The sequence below is a fragment of the Trifolium pratense genome, linkage group LG1 (assembly GCF_020283565.1).
Source record: "Trifolium pratense cultivar HEN17-A07 linkage group LG1, ARS_RC_1.1, whole genome shotgun sequence".
NCBI classification, from domain to species: Eukaryota; Viridiplantae; Streptophyta; class Magnoliopsida; order Fabales; family Fabaceae; genus Trifolium; species Trifolium pratense.
Window position 1 is genome coordinate 40,340,759 of NC_060059.1, and position 13,610 is coordinate 40,354,368.

Below are 13,610 nucleotides of genomic sequence, written 5' to 3' on the forward strand. Positions count from 1 at the left end.
GGGTACATCATTTTCATTTTTTTTTACATACACACTAAATGATATACCTACTATACTACAAGTGCTATGAGGGTGAACTTGTTACATCAGCTATTCATAAAACAAACAATTATATTGCGGTTGATAAGGTTTGAAATAAAATATGACTGATTTTTTTTTTTTTTGCAAATTGTTCAATATTTTATGTATTTAACTACACCATTTAAATTATTTGCAACAATTTTTATGTTTTTTCAAGAAGCCTACATTCATGTGAAAAGTGAAAGAAACTATTTTTTAAATGATTTTTTCATTTTTCTTATGAATTTAGACTTCTTAAAAAAAATTATTAACCAAATACATAAAAATATTATAAACACTTCAGAAAAACAAATTCACTCATATTTTACTTCATACCTTTAACTACATTCTTCCTTTAGAATTAAGAGATAAAACTTTGATGTGGGAAACCATGTCTCATGTCTTCATTGAAGATTAGTTTAGGGATAGTCTCCTTAATTTTGAAATTTTTTTCCTATTTTTTCTCCTTTTCTTTTGCTTTTTATCTGGGTAAGAGTTCCCCAATTTGTGTAGTTCCCCCCTTTTTATTTTATTTTATTTTATTTTCAAGAAGCTTAAATTCATGAGAAAAGTAAAAGACGCAATTTTTTAAATCATTTTTTGCTTACATTCACGAGATTAATTTATGTTTATTTTTATGTCAATATTATAACCCTTTTATGTTGAAGATGTGTCTATATATCATGTTAAATTTATATAAGTCCATATTATACTAGAAAAATGTCAATGAAAAGTCCATTATAGACTAACAACAAAACAAAAAAAAAATTGTATAGGGATAAAAGCATATGATATTTTTTATAAGGACGGAAATCAAAATTCGTTAATTTTATATGGACGAAAAACATATTTTAACCTAATAAGTTTCATACTTTTATAACCTTCTTCCTTTAAGATGCAGAGATGGAACATTACTTTTATGCATATGTTAGGCTTTACTTAATAGATAACATCATTGAAGTTGTGACCTCATGAAAAATTTACAGATCTATTCCTGATGAATCACCTTAATCAAATAACCAAGTGATTACCGAGAAAGTATATTTAAACGGTAATTAGAGGCTTCAAATCCAGCACAACTACATTGATGTCACCTGTTGCAGTAACCTCCAATTGAAATCATGTGTGTATCATCTCAAAGGTACTACACTCAATATCGAGAAATGTTACAAGGTTGAGAAGAGATAAAAGATGAAGAAAAAGTAGTGAGATGCTGAAGATAAAAGAAGTTATTAAGGCTGCTTCTACTATGGACTGTTGGTTTTCAATATTCCTTTTCAATTCAAACCATTAGATGAAATAATTGTATAGAAGCTATCATAGATCTAAAACACTGAATAATTTCTGTTTTTACTATTTTTCTCCTTTGTCCCATCATTGTCAGCATTTCTACTCTCTCTTGTGTCTCTATCTCCCGTCAACTAATCTCTCCGTTTTCATTTCTTTTTTAAAAAATTATCAATTATATTTAATAATATTAATATTTTATTAATTACTCCCTCCGTTCGTTTTTACTTGTCATTTTAGAAAAACTATTTGTTTCAAATTACTTGTCGTTTTGATAATTTAAGGTTATATTTTGTCTATTATACTCTCATATAAATTCCAAATATTTAGGAGTATTTGTTGAAACCGTAAAAGATTTAATATATATTTGAAAAACAAATTGTTTTAAATTTTTTTGGTACATAACATTTTTTTTTGTTACATAATATATTAAATTTATTGGAAAGTTGAATTAAAATAAGGGTATAATAGGAAGATAAGGTGTAAAAATACACTTTCTTGATTTTTTTTTTCTAAAACGGAATGGAGTTTAAAGTTTTGTTTATTTGGACAGGTCCATTTATTTTATTTGATATTTAAGTTCGTTATTATATTAAAGATAGAAAAATATTGTTGGTTTACAAAGGAGTAGAGGATCGAATTCGGAATCTCATGCATATTACTCAAATTCTTCGCCACTAGATTAATCTAATGGTTTAGAATAGAAAAATATTTATAATAAAATATTTAAACATCATTGAAGCTATAACCTCATGAAAAATTTACAGATTTATTCCTGATGAATCATCTTAATCAAATAACCAAGTGATTACCAAGAAAGTATATTTAAACGGTAATTAGAGACTTCAAATCCAGCACAACTACATTGATGTCACCTGTTGCAGTAACCTCCAATTGAAATCATGTGTGTATCATCTCAAAGGTACTACACCCAATATCGAGAAATGTTATAAGGTTGAGAAGAGATAAAAGATGAAGAAAAAGTAGCGAGATGCTGAAGATAAAAGAAGTTATTAATAGTGATGAGAGAAAATATAGTTATATAGTTATATTGATGATGAAGAGAAATTTTAATGGCAAATAACTATATAAAACAAACTTGTAAAGCAAGGTTAAACAAGATAAATATATAAGTTTTCTATTTGTATTAATGGTAAAAATGTTGGTTCTTTTCCTTGTAAAAGGGGCAAGCCCAACCCATGCACATATGCCACATGGGTTGTGGCATTGGGCCTAAAAAAACAAATTATATAGTAGTAGTATTAATAATTAACGGGGTGCAGAATTTAAAAGATTTCTTCATACTTTTAGTCCAACTGCCTAGGTACATATATAAAAAAAGAAGATTTTTTTTACTAAAGCGTCGCATTAATATTTGCACATAGTTTCCAAAAACTTGAAGACAGTCCTGAAAATGGGTGTTAGGCAAGGTGATCATTTGTCCCCTCTTTTATTTTGTCTTATTGAAGATGTGTTAAGTAAATGCATTACAAAATTGGTCAACGATGGAAAGTTGACTTTGATTAATAACACTAAAAAAAGTCAGGTCCTTCACATGAGAATGAATTATCTCCATTAATTAACATGAGGGAAATAGTAGCATCTTAACCGTTGAATAAAATTGAGCTATCAAATAAAAAATGAGAGAAAAAATTCAAAGGTGAGATTAAGGAAACATGAGGAACATGAGAGAAAATAAATTGAGAGAATTTATTCTCCCTTCACATGTGTCATATGCTGATGATGTCATGATCTTTTGCAAGGCTAATATTAGTAATGTGAGACATCTCATTGACTTGTTCATCACGTATGGTGAGATCTCAGGTCAGCTTATCAATCTTGCTAAAAAAAATCCACTTTCTTTGGAGGTTCCATTACCCATAATAGATCCACTAGACTAGCTTAGATACTATAGGATTTAACATAGGAACTTATCCTCACACTTATACTGGGGTTTCCATTTTTAAAAGCAAACCTAAAGTCAACTATTTCCTACCTATTGCTGACAAAATCAAAATCAAATCGAGTGCTTGGAAGGTTTCCCTTCTTTCTCTTGATGGAAGAGTCCAACTTGTTAAAAGTGTCATTCAAATCATATTTATTTACTATTTTCTTATTTACTCTTGGCCCATCAGCCTTTTCAATACCATTGATAAATGGATAAGGAATTTCATCTAGGCAGGTGACATTAATAGCAGTAAAATTGTCACAGTGGCTTGACATAAGGTTTAGACTCCTACTCTTGAAGACGATGTGGGCATTAGGTCCCTTAGAGATATCAATGAAGCATCTATGATTAAGCTTGGACGAGAGCTTTTAAGTTCTCAAAACTAATGGACTTGCTTCCTTAGATCTAAAGTCCTTAGGGAAACATGTTTCTTTCGCTATCACATTCACTCTTCTATTTGGGGAGAAATTTAAAGCAATTTTTTTTTATGTGAAGGATAACTCCAGGTGGCTTGTTGGTGATGAGAGTTTATTAATTTGTGGTTTGATAATTGGTTAAGGGTTGCGCTTTCTACTGATTTCAGCCCTGTTCTGAATGTCTTGCTGAGAGATTTCATTCTCAATGATTCTTCCAAATATGTGTAACTTGCTAAACAAGATAACTATTCCTAAGGTTAATTTTTATGACAAGCTAGTTTTGACTCATAGTGCGAATGGTTCTCTTAACTTCAAAAAGGCTTATAAATTTCAAGACTTTATGGTCCGTTGCTTCCTTGGACCAAAATAGTTTGACACAAAGATAGTTCTCCTTCTAAATCAATCAATGTTTGGAGACTCATTCATAACAAGTTATGTACTGATAATAATATATGTTCTAGAGGTTGTGCTATATTGTTTCCAAATGTGATCTTTGTGGTGCGAGCCTAAAATTCTCTTTCTAATTTTTTTTACATTTATCCTTTTGCCAATCAAACCTATAGTTGGTTGCAAAGTATCATTCACATACATATTGGTACTAGCTTTGTAAAACATATCCTTAACTTTTGGATAAATCTTGATCTGGTCAGTACAAGCTTATCATCCAGAATGTCATTATTAATATTTCACTAAGATATTTTTTAGGTAGCTTCTTGATCTCGTTGCAAAGTATCATATTTGTACTCTTATGTCTTTTATTAAAAATAAATAAACTTATTCCCAATTTTATTAAAAGTTAAAAGAAAAAACTTTGTACCGTATCTAATAGATGTAGAGACGAGACGTTGATTTCAAACTTGTTATTTTGAAGTGTAAAAGAAGTCTATTATACGCACCCTTTGGAAAAGGGATTATGAAAATGTGACACATACCCTCCTTTACCCTTTTTTGCTCCTTTTCCCCTAACTTCCTCATATGGTTAGATGAACACCGCTTCAAAAATTAATATAAGCAAGTTTGCGTCAACATCTGATCTTATTTTCAATCAATCATAATCAGCTGCAACCTTTTCATTACATCCTAACTATAACTAATACGAATAGACAACTACAAATGTTTAAGTGCCAAAAATAGTGTTAAGGTTAGCTTATCGTCCAATCTCCCTAATTTGTCACCTTTTGTTCATGTGATAAGTTAAACATTATGTGGCCTAAAAATGAGTGACCCCGTTAATTGTGTGACACAAAATTAATTATAACATCTCAAATCAATTGTATATGAGCCAGCTTATAAAAAAAAAAAAAAAAGCTTATAAAAAAAAATTGTATATGAGCCATCCACTCCACTCCTTTGTGGACAATTTTACAAACACGTAATGTTAAGACCGGTAATGCAATATTTTGAATTTATTATGGTGCATAAGCCCAAACTTATGCACCATGCATAAACTTGCTTCCTACACTCACCATATTTGTTTTTTACACCAAAAGTTAATCAAAGGTCAGCCCAAGCACAAAATTAGGCAATCCATTACTCGCGCGCCCCCTATATACTACCCCATTATTTGCGCCCCCCCTTTTGCTTAGCGCACCCCCATTTTTTTTTCCTTTTTCTCCTAGATTTCTTGTGAGCCCCCCAATTTTTTTTTCCTCCCCTAGATTTCTAGCGCGCCCCCAATTTTTTTTCCTCCTCCAAACTTCTAGCGCACCCCCCAAATTTCTAGTGCGCCCCCCGTTTCCAATTAAATAATAACTTTTGTTCCTTTGAAGTATATATTATAAAAATCCATTTTTAATTAATTTTCGTCATACACCCCCTTGAAGCCCAACATAATAACGAATGGTTCATGTATATATAAAGCATACTTGTCAAGCATACAATTTAATTTTAAGTTTTATCAATCATAATCACAATATAAATAAAATTTCATACATTAATTATATATATATATATATATATATATATATATATATATATATATATATATATATATATATATATATATATATATATATATATATATATATATATATATATATATATCGATTTTTCTTTACAATAAAAAAATGATCGAATCCAATATCTCATGCATACTATTCAATTTTTTTTCAACTAAACTAACCCTAATTGCTTTATATGATTTTTTGCTTTATGTAGCATGATTTTGTAAAATGGTTATGTGATGTTTTACTTAATAACAATGGTTTCAGTGTATAACATCTTGGCACTAATGCCCATATGAAACCATTTAACTAAAATAATGGTTTCAGTGTATAACGCTATGAAACCATTTAACTAGACTAATGGTTTCAGTGTATAACATCTTGAAACCAAATAACAAGACTAATGGTTTCAGTGTATAACACTATGAAACCATTTAACTAGAATAATGGTTTCAATGTATAACAGTATGAAACCATTTAACTAGACAAATGGTTTCAGTGTATAACATCTTGAAACCAATTAAAAGGACTAATGGTTTCAATGTATAACATCTTGACACTAATGCTCATATAAAACCATTTAACTATAATAATGGTTTCAGTGTATAACAGTATCAAACCATTTAACTAGACAAATGGTTTCAGTGTATAACATCTTGAAACCAATTAACAAGACTAATGGTTTCAGTGTATAACATCTTGACACTAATGCTCATATAAAACCATTTAACTATAATAATGGTTTCGGTGTATAACGCCATGAAACCATTTAACTAGACTAATGGTTTCAGTGTATAACGGTATGAAACCATTTTTGCTGTGGAATGGTTTCAAAGAGTTGTTCTCCAAAAACATATTTAACCCTTAATAAAAATTGTGAAATAAATTTAAATTTTTAAGACGATATAAAACCGAAGAGAGTGAGGTATCCTCAACCGTTCCAAATAATTCAAAATACCCTAAATAAAATTTTGGGAAATTTTTATTAATATCTTATATTTATAAAAGCATATTTACCTCATTTAATTAACTAAAAATAGTTCCAAGTCTCAGAAAAATACCAAACCGGTCCCAAAATTCTCAGAAAATTATTTACTATTTTTATGTAAAAATAATAAAAAAATTTGGAGTCTCCTTGGCACCGCACGCGCCGCCAGTGAGAGTGGGCGTGGCCGCGCGTCACTATTCATCATCTTCCTCACCCATTTTCTGCAGAAACGGGTCACGACGACCCGGTTCGTCGACCCGGTTCGTTCTCCCTCAATAATCAACGAAACTCGACGTTCTTTATACCGTTTTGATCGTCGTTCGATTTTATCAATGTTTCCGGTATTAGTTTTCGAAATCGGTGATCGAATCGCATGTAAAATGTGGCCGAAATTGAGGAAGCAAAAATAGAAAGTTCTTTAGTTATGATTATTACATGTGTAAAATCATCTGATGGCTGTGAATGACTTATGCACCATACATAAGAAAAGGCTTATGCATATTAACTATTGCCTAAAAACTCATATGATAAAAAATAAGACCTATTTGATAATATTTTTTAGATAGAATTTATATTTTATTTTACTAATCTATAGTATATTTTCAAATATTATCTCAAGTAATTTACGAGCTTATAGTTTATATTTTTTTTTACGAAACACTACAAGTCAAATCAGCCAGTTTATTCACTAAAAACTAAAAGCTAGTTTATAAGTTATTCACTATATATAAGTTCATTCGCTATAAACTATCTTATCAACTATCAGCTATTTTTTAAGCAAACAGAGCTTTAATATACTCCTTCTGTATCAAATTATAAGCCGGTTTAAAGAAAAACTTGTACCAAATTATAAATCGCTTTACCTTATAACCTTGAATCATTTAATTAAGTTATTCACTATAAGTTCATCCGCTATAAACTAACTTATCAACTATCCGCTACTTTTTAAGCAAAAAGAGCTTTAATATACTCCCGCTGTATCAAATTATAAGCCGGTTTAAAAAAAATTTGTACCAAATTATAAATAGCTTTACATTACCAATGAATCAATCATTTAATGTTATTTTTTTTTTCTATTTTTCATAAGAAAAATTAATTACATTTTCTAATTTGTGTAATAGGGTCAAAACGACTTATATTGTGGTACGGAAGAAGCAAGTTTTAGTGTCAGCAAACAAACCCGATGAGTTATATTTTTTAATTTGTATAATATGGTCAAAATAACTTATATTATGATAAGGACAGAGTAAGTTTCCAGAAACAAATCCGAATTTATGTAATAAGGTCAAAACGATTTATATTGCGGTAAAAAGGGAGTAAGTTTAAGTGTCAGGAAGCAAAACCAATGAGTGAGAATAATTTTTGATTAAATTTTATTTCCTTATAGCTGAAGTCTGAATTATCGGAACCAAAAGGACTATTAAATTTTTTTATCTAAATCTAGATTCTATAGTAGTAAATAGCTTCTCCTTCATACATATATATTTTTTTGGCACACAAGGTCTTGTACACATCTTAATAAAAGAAAGAAACTTAATTAAAAAATTAAAAAACTATACTATACTTCATCCTAATACTATATACTATTACCATATATACACACATATAGTATATCTATAGCTAGTTAAAAGACAAGAAATTAATAACTTATACTATACTACTATAGAGTACACTCAAACAAGAACTATGTGCAAGTCTCAATTTTCAAGCATTGCAACTAGATTGGGAAGCTTCCCTTGTACGAGTATGGAATCTCCATGTGAAAGCATAGTCCCTTGATTGATCACAACATAACTTCACAACATCACAAAAAGCATTCACACAATTTTTCTTGTGATCATGATTTTCCCATTCAATCTTCACCCAACAAGAAAACCCATTTGAAGAAATTGGTATATTTGAAGAAGAATCAGACAAATGCAGATTTACCTCACCACTAATCCTTTTGCATGATGATGATGATGATGAACCACATTGAACTTCAAGCCATGGACATTCTGGTTGACCCACCATTTCTTTGTATGCTGAATTCACCATCCTAACTCTGTTGTTTGAATCTGAAATGACAGCTGGCAATTCCTCTGACTCAACCTCTTGTTCTAATTCCTCTGGTTTTTTAGGCTTTTGTTGTGTTTGTGTCATAATTGAAACTTCATTGATGCAACCAACACTTATGCATGAACCAATCGGTCGAATCGGTTGCGGCGCAAATACATTGATGACATTGTTGGTAGTACTAGAAGCTGGTTTTTGTAGTTGTTGTAAAAGATCCCTCTCTTGTGGAATTTCCACTTTAGTATTGTTCAAATCTATCACCTCAAGTTCAAATTTTGGTGCATTATTGTTATCATGAGATGAATTAGGAGAACAAGGAAGAAGAGGGAGTGTTACCAAATTAGGATTATTTGCATTTTTCTCCAAATTATTGCAATTAAGAACTCCAATTCCATGATTTGGAAGAGGGAGTTGAGGAAGTGAAGGAGGAGGAACAAAATTACCTTGTAAAGAAAGGTTTTTTATTGGAGATGTTACATGCAAAGGTTGACAAAAACCTATGACATGTGTTTTATGTCTCTTCAAAGAAGAGGGTAGTGACATAGGAGCTCTACCTCTCTTTCTTGTTCTTGTGGGTCTAGCTTGTAATTGTGGCCATAGATTCCTAAGATAAGGAGATTGTTTGATTTTTTGAGAAAGTGAGTTTGATGAAGAAGATCCATCACTTGTTGAATTGTTACTTGAACATGTTTCTGGCTTTGGTGCTATTGGTCTATACCTTGACATGATTTCAGCTGTTTTTGCTGGATTTGGGTATGGATTTAAGGTTTTGATCATGGTGAATGGTAGATGATTGATAGTACTAGGATGTTATGTTTATTTTGTTACCTTAATTTCTCCAAACAAAAAAAAAAGACTAAATTTTTTTGGAGTTGGATGATCCTAACAATGAGAGTATGATAAAGGGTATGTGGAAGAGTTGTTGATGTTATAAAGAGGAGGAAGATTGTGTAGGATTGGAAGAGAGGTTACGGTGTCAAATGAATGAGTGTGTTATGTGTCTATGAAGAGGTTATGTGAATTTGAAAGAGGTTATGGAAAAGTGACCAATGAGAAAGAGGCAACATGAAGAAAGAAAGAAGGGGAAAAGGACACTTGGAATTGTACGGTGGGTACGTGTTGGTTAGAATGATGAGAGATAATATTTGGTGATTGGGTATAAAATGTGGGTCCATGCATGCTTACACATAGTGATATTATTGGATAAGAACATACTATAGTGGTAGTTTAGGAATTTTGAGTCAAGAAACAAATAAAGGTAATTTGGGCAGCAATAGCATGACTTAAATGTGTGTTGTGATGGATAATGATGTTATGACCGTCGATTTAATGGAGTATTTAATACGGACAGCCACGATTCATCACCTGAATACTCACTCTCTTCCATTATGGGTGTGATACAAAATTATTATGGGTCACATATGGCATAAGAATTTTAGCTTGGCCTAACTCAATTTCAATATATGTACCGAGAGCACTGAATTAAAATGACGGGTTTAACCGATCATTAATTAGTTTAGTCATAATTGACGTTGAATTTTGCAGAAAGATCATAGTTCGATCTCATGTAACTGCGACCAGAAAGAAGTTAAAATTACTTGATGTTAGAATTCTGATATGAAAGAAAAAAAAGAATGAGAGGTTCACCACATCATTGCATGCAAGGGGTCTCATGTTCAATTATTAGGGTTGATATGTGAATTTAAATGGTGGATGAATCGATATAAATCTTTAAAGAGATTTCGATACTATTTTATAATTTGGGTTGAGTTTATCTTAATTTTATTCATTTATAAAGTGAAGATAAATCCTATTTATTCATTTTTTATCTTTCATTGTTATTCATTTAGGAGAGTGATAAACACAAATGAATATTAGTGGTACTCATAAGTAGGACAAATTATTCGAAAGAACTCGAGTTCGAGTCTTGATGGAAACAATTTTTTGCTAAACTTTTTTAACTTGGTTGTTGAACTCTGGATTACCACACTTTTTCTCCCGGAAACCAGATGGTTAATTTTTTTAAAAAAAACCCTTAAAATGAGAGTAAAAATTAATTGTTTTTGTTTATAATTTTAGTTCTAACATCAAGCGGTTTCAGCTCGTCCCGATTATAGTTACGGTGAATCGAACTGTGATCATTTCTATTAAGTTTATCGTCAATTACCACTCAACCAACCGTATAAAACGTGTTTATTTTAGAAAAAATAGGATAGGATGATGCAATGGGGGTAGTGTAAGGGTACACTTTTTACATTATTAAGTCATAGAGTGGTAGAGTAGAGGTCATCAGTGATGAGCAGCACCGATAAGAGAGTGAAGAGAGAACCAATAAGAGAAAAGTGTTGTTTTATGATAACGCGTGTGGGTGGAGATTGCCATGCATGAAAACACCTAGCCATTACCATTGGTTTGCTCACGCTGTCTTTTTCTACTATTTTCTGTTCTGTTCCTATTTTCTTCATTTCTTCAATCAATGAATCAACGAAACTGTCTCCTTTTCAAGCGGTTACATTTGTTCCATTTCCACCTGTCGTGTCTTCCCTTTTCCTATTACATGCAATCAATCAAGTTTTTCATCTCATTGGACAGTCAGTACTATTCGGCGCCAACTCACCAATCTTAGTCTTACATACACAATCACTTCAAAAATTGTTAGGTGTCTGAATAGTAAAAATGAAACGTTTTTAGCAATAAATGTCTATGTTTGGGTGTAACGGATAGCTAGATGATAAGCTAATTTATAACGGATGAACTTACCGCGAATAATTTATAAGTTAGCTTTTAGTTTATAGCAAATAAGCTAACTAATTAAATTTGTAGTGTTTGCTAAAATTAACGGTTTAACTAGTTTATAAGTATGAAATGACATAAAAAAAATTTAATTAATATTTAATTTTTTCAAGGGGTAAAATTGGAAAAAAAATGATAAGCTATAAGCTTATAGCGTATGAAAAATAAGCTATAAACTAGTAAATTAAGCTATATGCTCATAATGAAAAGACTGTTAGCAAACAAAACTTTTAGCTTATAAACTATAAACTGTAAGCCATATAAACTAACTTATTTGTTTTCCCAAATAGAGCCTAATTAGTTTATAACATTTTTTGAGATGTTATTTTAAATAAAATTTGAACTTATAATTTATTTTTTTACATTTTACTCCAATTTTAACATTTTACTTCATTCAACGATTATAAGAACAAACTTAACCATGAACATCAAATGACATAAATCCATTCAACTCACCAATCTTACTCTTACACAATCACTTCAAAAATTGCTATGTTTAATATATGTTTGGTAAGTCCAATAAACTAACTTATAGTTTATTGAATTGACTTATAAACTTTGTTGATAAGGATGAGATGTGTAATTTAGTAACAAAATTTTCTAATTAACTTATAGTATTTTTGGAGATACTAGCAAGCTTACATTTTTTTTACATTTTTTTTCATTTTTATCCTTATTATTTCTTTAATTTTTAAAAAATATAATAACTATACACTAATCATATACTTTTGTGTCATTTTATACTTACAAGTTCTAAATTTTCAACTAGAAGCTATCAATTATCACGTATAAGTTAATTTCTTAGTTATAAGCTACAATCGTTTATTTATAGCTTAATTTTGTCAAACAAAACCTAAGTCAGAAGTATGCGCACGATTTAAATCTTAGTTCCTCTACTTTGTATTTTAGTTTTTAATTATTTACTATTTCACCTACCTATAAAATAAAATTGTTACCTGCGTGCACTATTCATATAATTCATTTTAAGTATGTGTTTGTTTGCTTTTGCGTTTGAGTTTGACTAAAAATAAATTGAGTTAAAATAAAAAAAATTAAAGATTAGAAAAAAAATATTCAAGTAAATTTGATATTAATTTATATTTGAAAATCGACCTATTTAAAAATGTGGTATATAGTTAATCAATCGTTAGTTGGTCCTGTGGTGATTGACGTTGAACTTGGTAGGGTGGATCACGATTCGATCCCAAACAACTGCGATCAGGAAAGAGCTGAAATTACTTGATGACAAAACTGATCCCTGAATCAGATTAGGCGGTCCAGTGAGCCGAATATTGGTGGTGAAAATAATAAAAATAAAAATAAAAATGTGATAGTTATATTCAATAAACTCTTCTTCCTTTTTTTATGGTTTATTATTGCTTTTAATTTGGTAGGTTTCTTGATTTGTTGTTGTTGTTGTTATTGTTGATGATTTCTTATTTCTCTTCTCTTTCATTCTTCTCCATTGTTGTTGATTTGTTAGGTTTTTGAAATTTGAATGTAGATTTTTTATTTATTGCTTGTTGATTTGTTGTTCGTTCCTTGATTTCTCTATTGTGTTACGATGTCTCGAACTTGTGTTTTTTGCATCATAAAGTTAAGAATATAAAGTATAAGAATTGATAATATTTGAATTATTTGATAGTGTTGATCATCATCTCTATTTATAGTGGGAGAGAAGATCAATTTACATAATTGTGCATGATATGCACCAGCTATACAATGAATGAAATACATTTGATCAAATAATTATGTACATTAATATAAATGATTATGTGCCAACTATAAGGAGAGAATTATGTGCCAACTATGAGGAGAGGATAAGATCAATAGAATTAATCACTTGATTCTCCTTGATACTTGCTCATGATAATGATTATCCAATACGCCCTCTCAAGATGTAGTTACCATCAGTAACTTGCATCTTGGATCTAAGATCAATAAACCGTGTGTGTGCTAAAGGTTTAGTCAAAAGATCCGCAAGTTGGTCTTTAGTTGACACGTGTGAGACTTGAAGTTTGCCATCTCGAACTTGTTCACGGACAAAGTGATAATCCATGGATATATGCTTCATTTTTTAGTGAAGAACTGGATTTGAGCAAAGGTATGTGGCGCCGACA

At 30.4% G+C, this 13,610-nt stretch overlaps 1 protein-coding gene across 1 annotated transcript; it reads right to left on the reverse strand.

Annotated features, from left to right (window-relative positions):
* Positions 1 to 7,998: 7,998 nt before the first annotated feature.
* On the reverse strand, positions 7,999 to 9,705 carry LOC123917524. Its single transcript, XM_045969277.1, has one exon. It carries the CDS (start codon positions 9,472 to 9,474, stop codon positions 8,347 to 8,349), a length of 1,128 nt encoding a protein of 375 aa, XP_045825233.1. The 5' UTR covers positions 9,475 to 9,705; the 3' UTR covers positions 7,999 to 8,346.
* Positions 9,706 to 13,610: the final 3,905 nt, after the last annotated feature.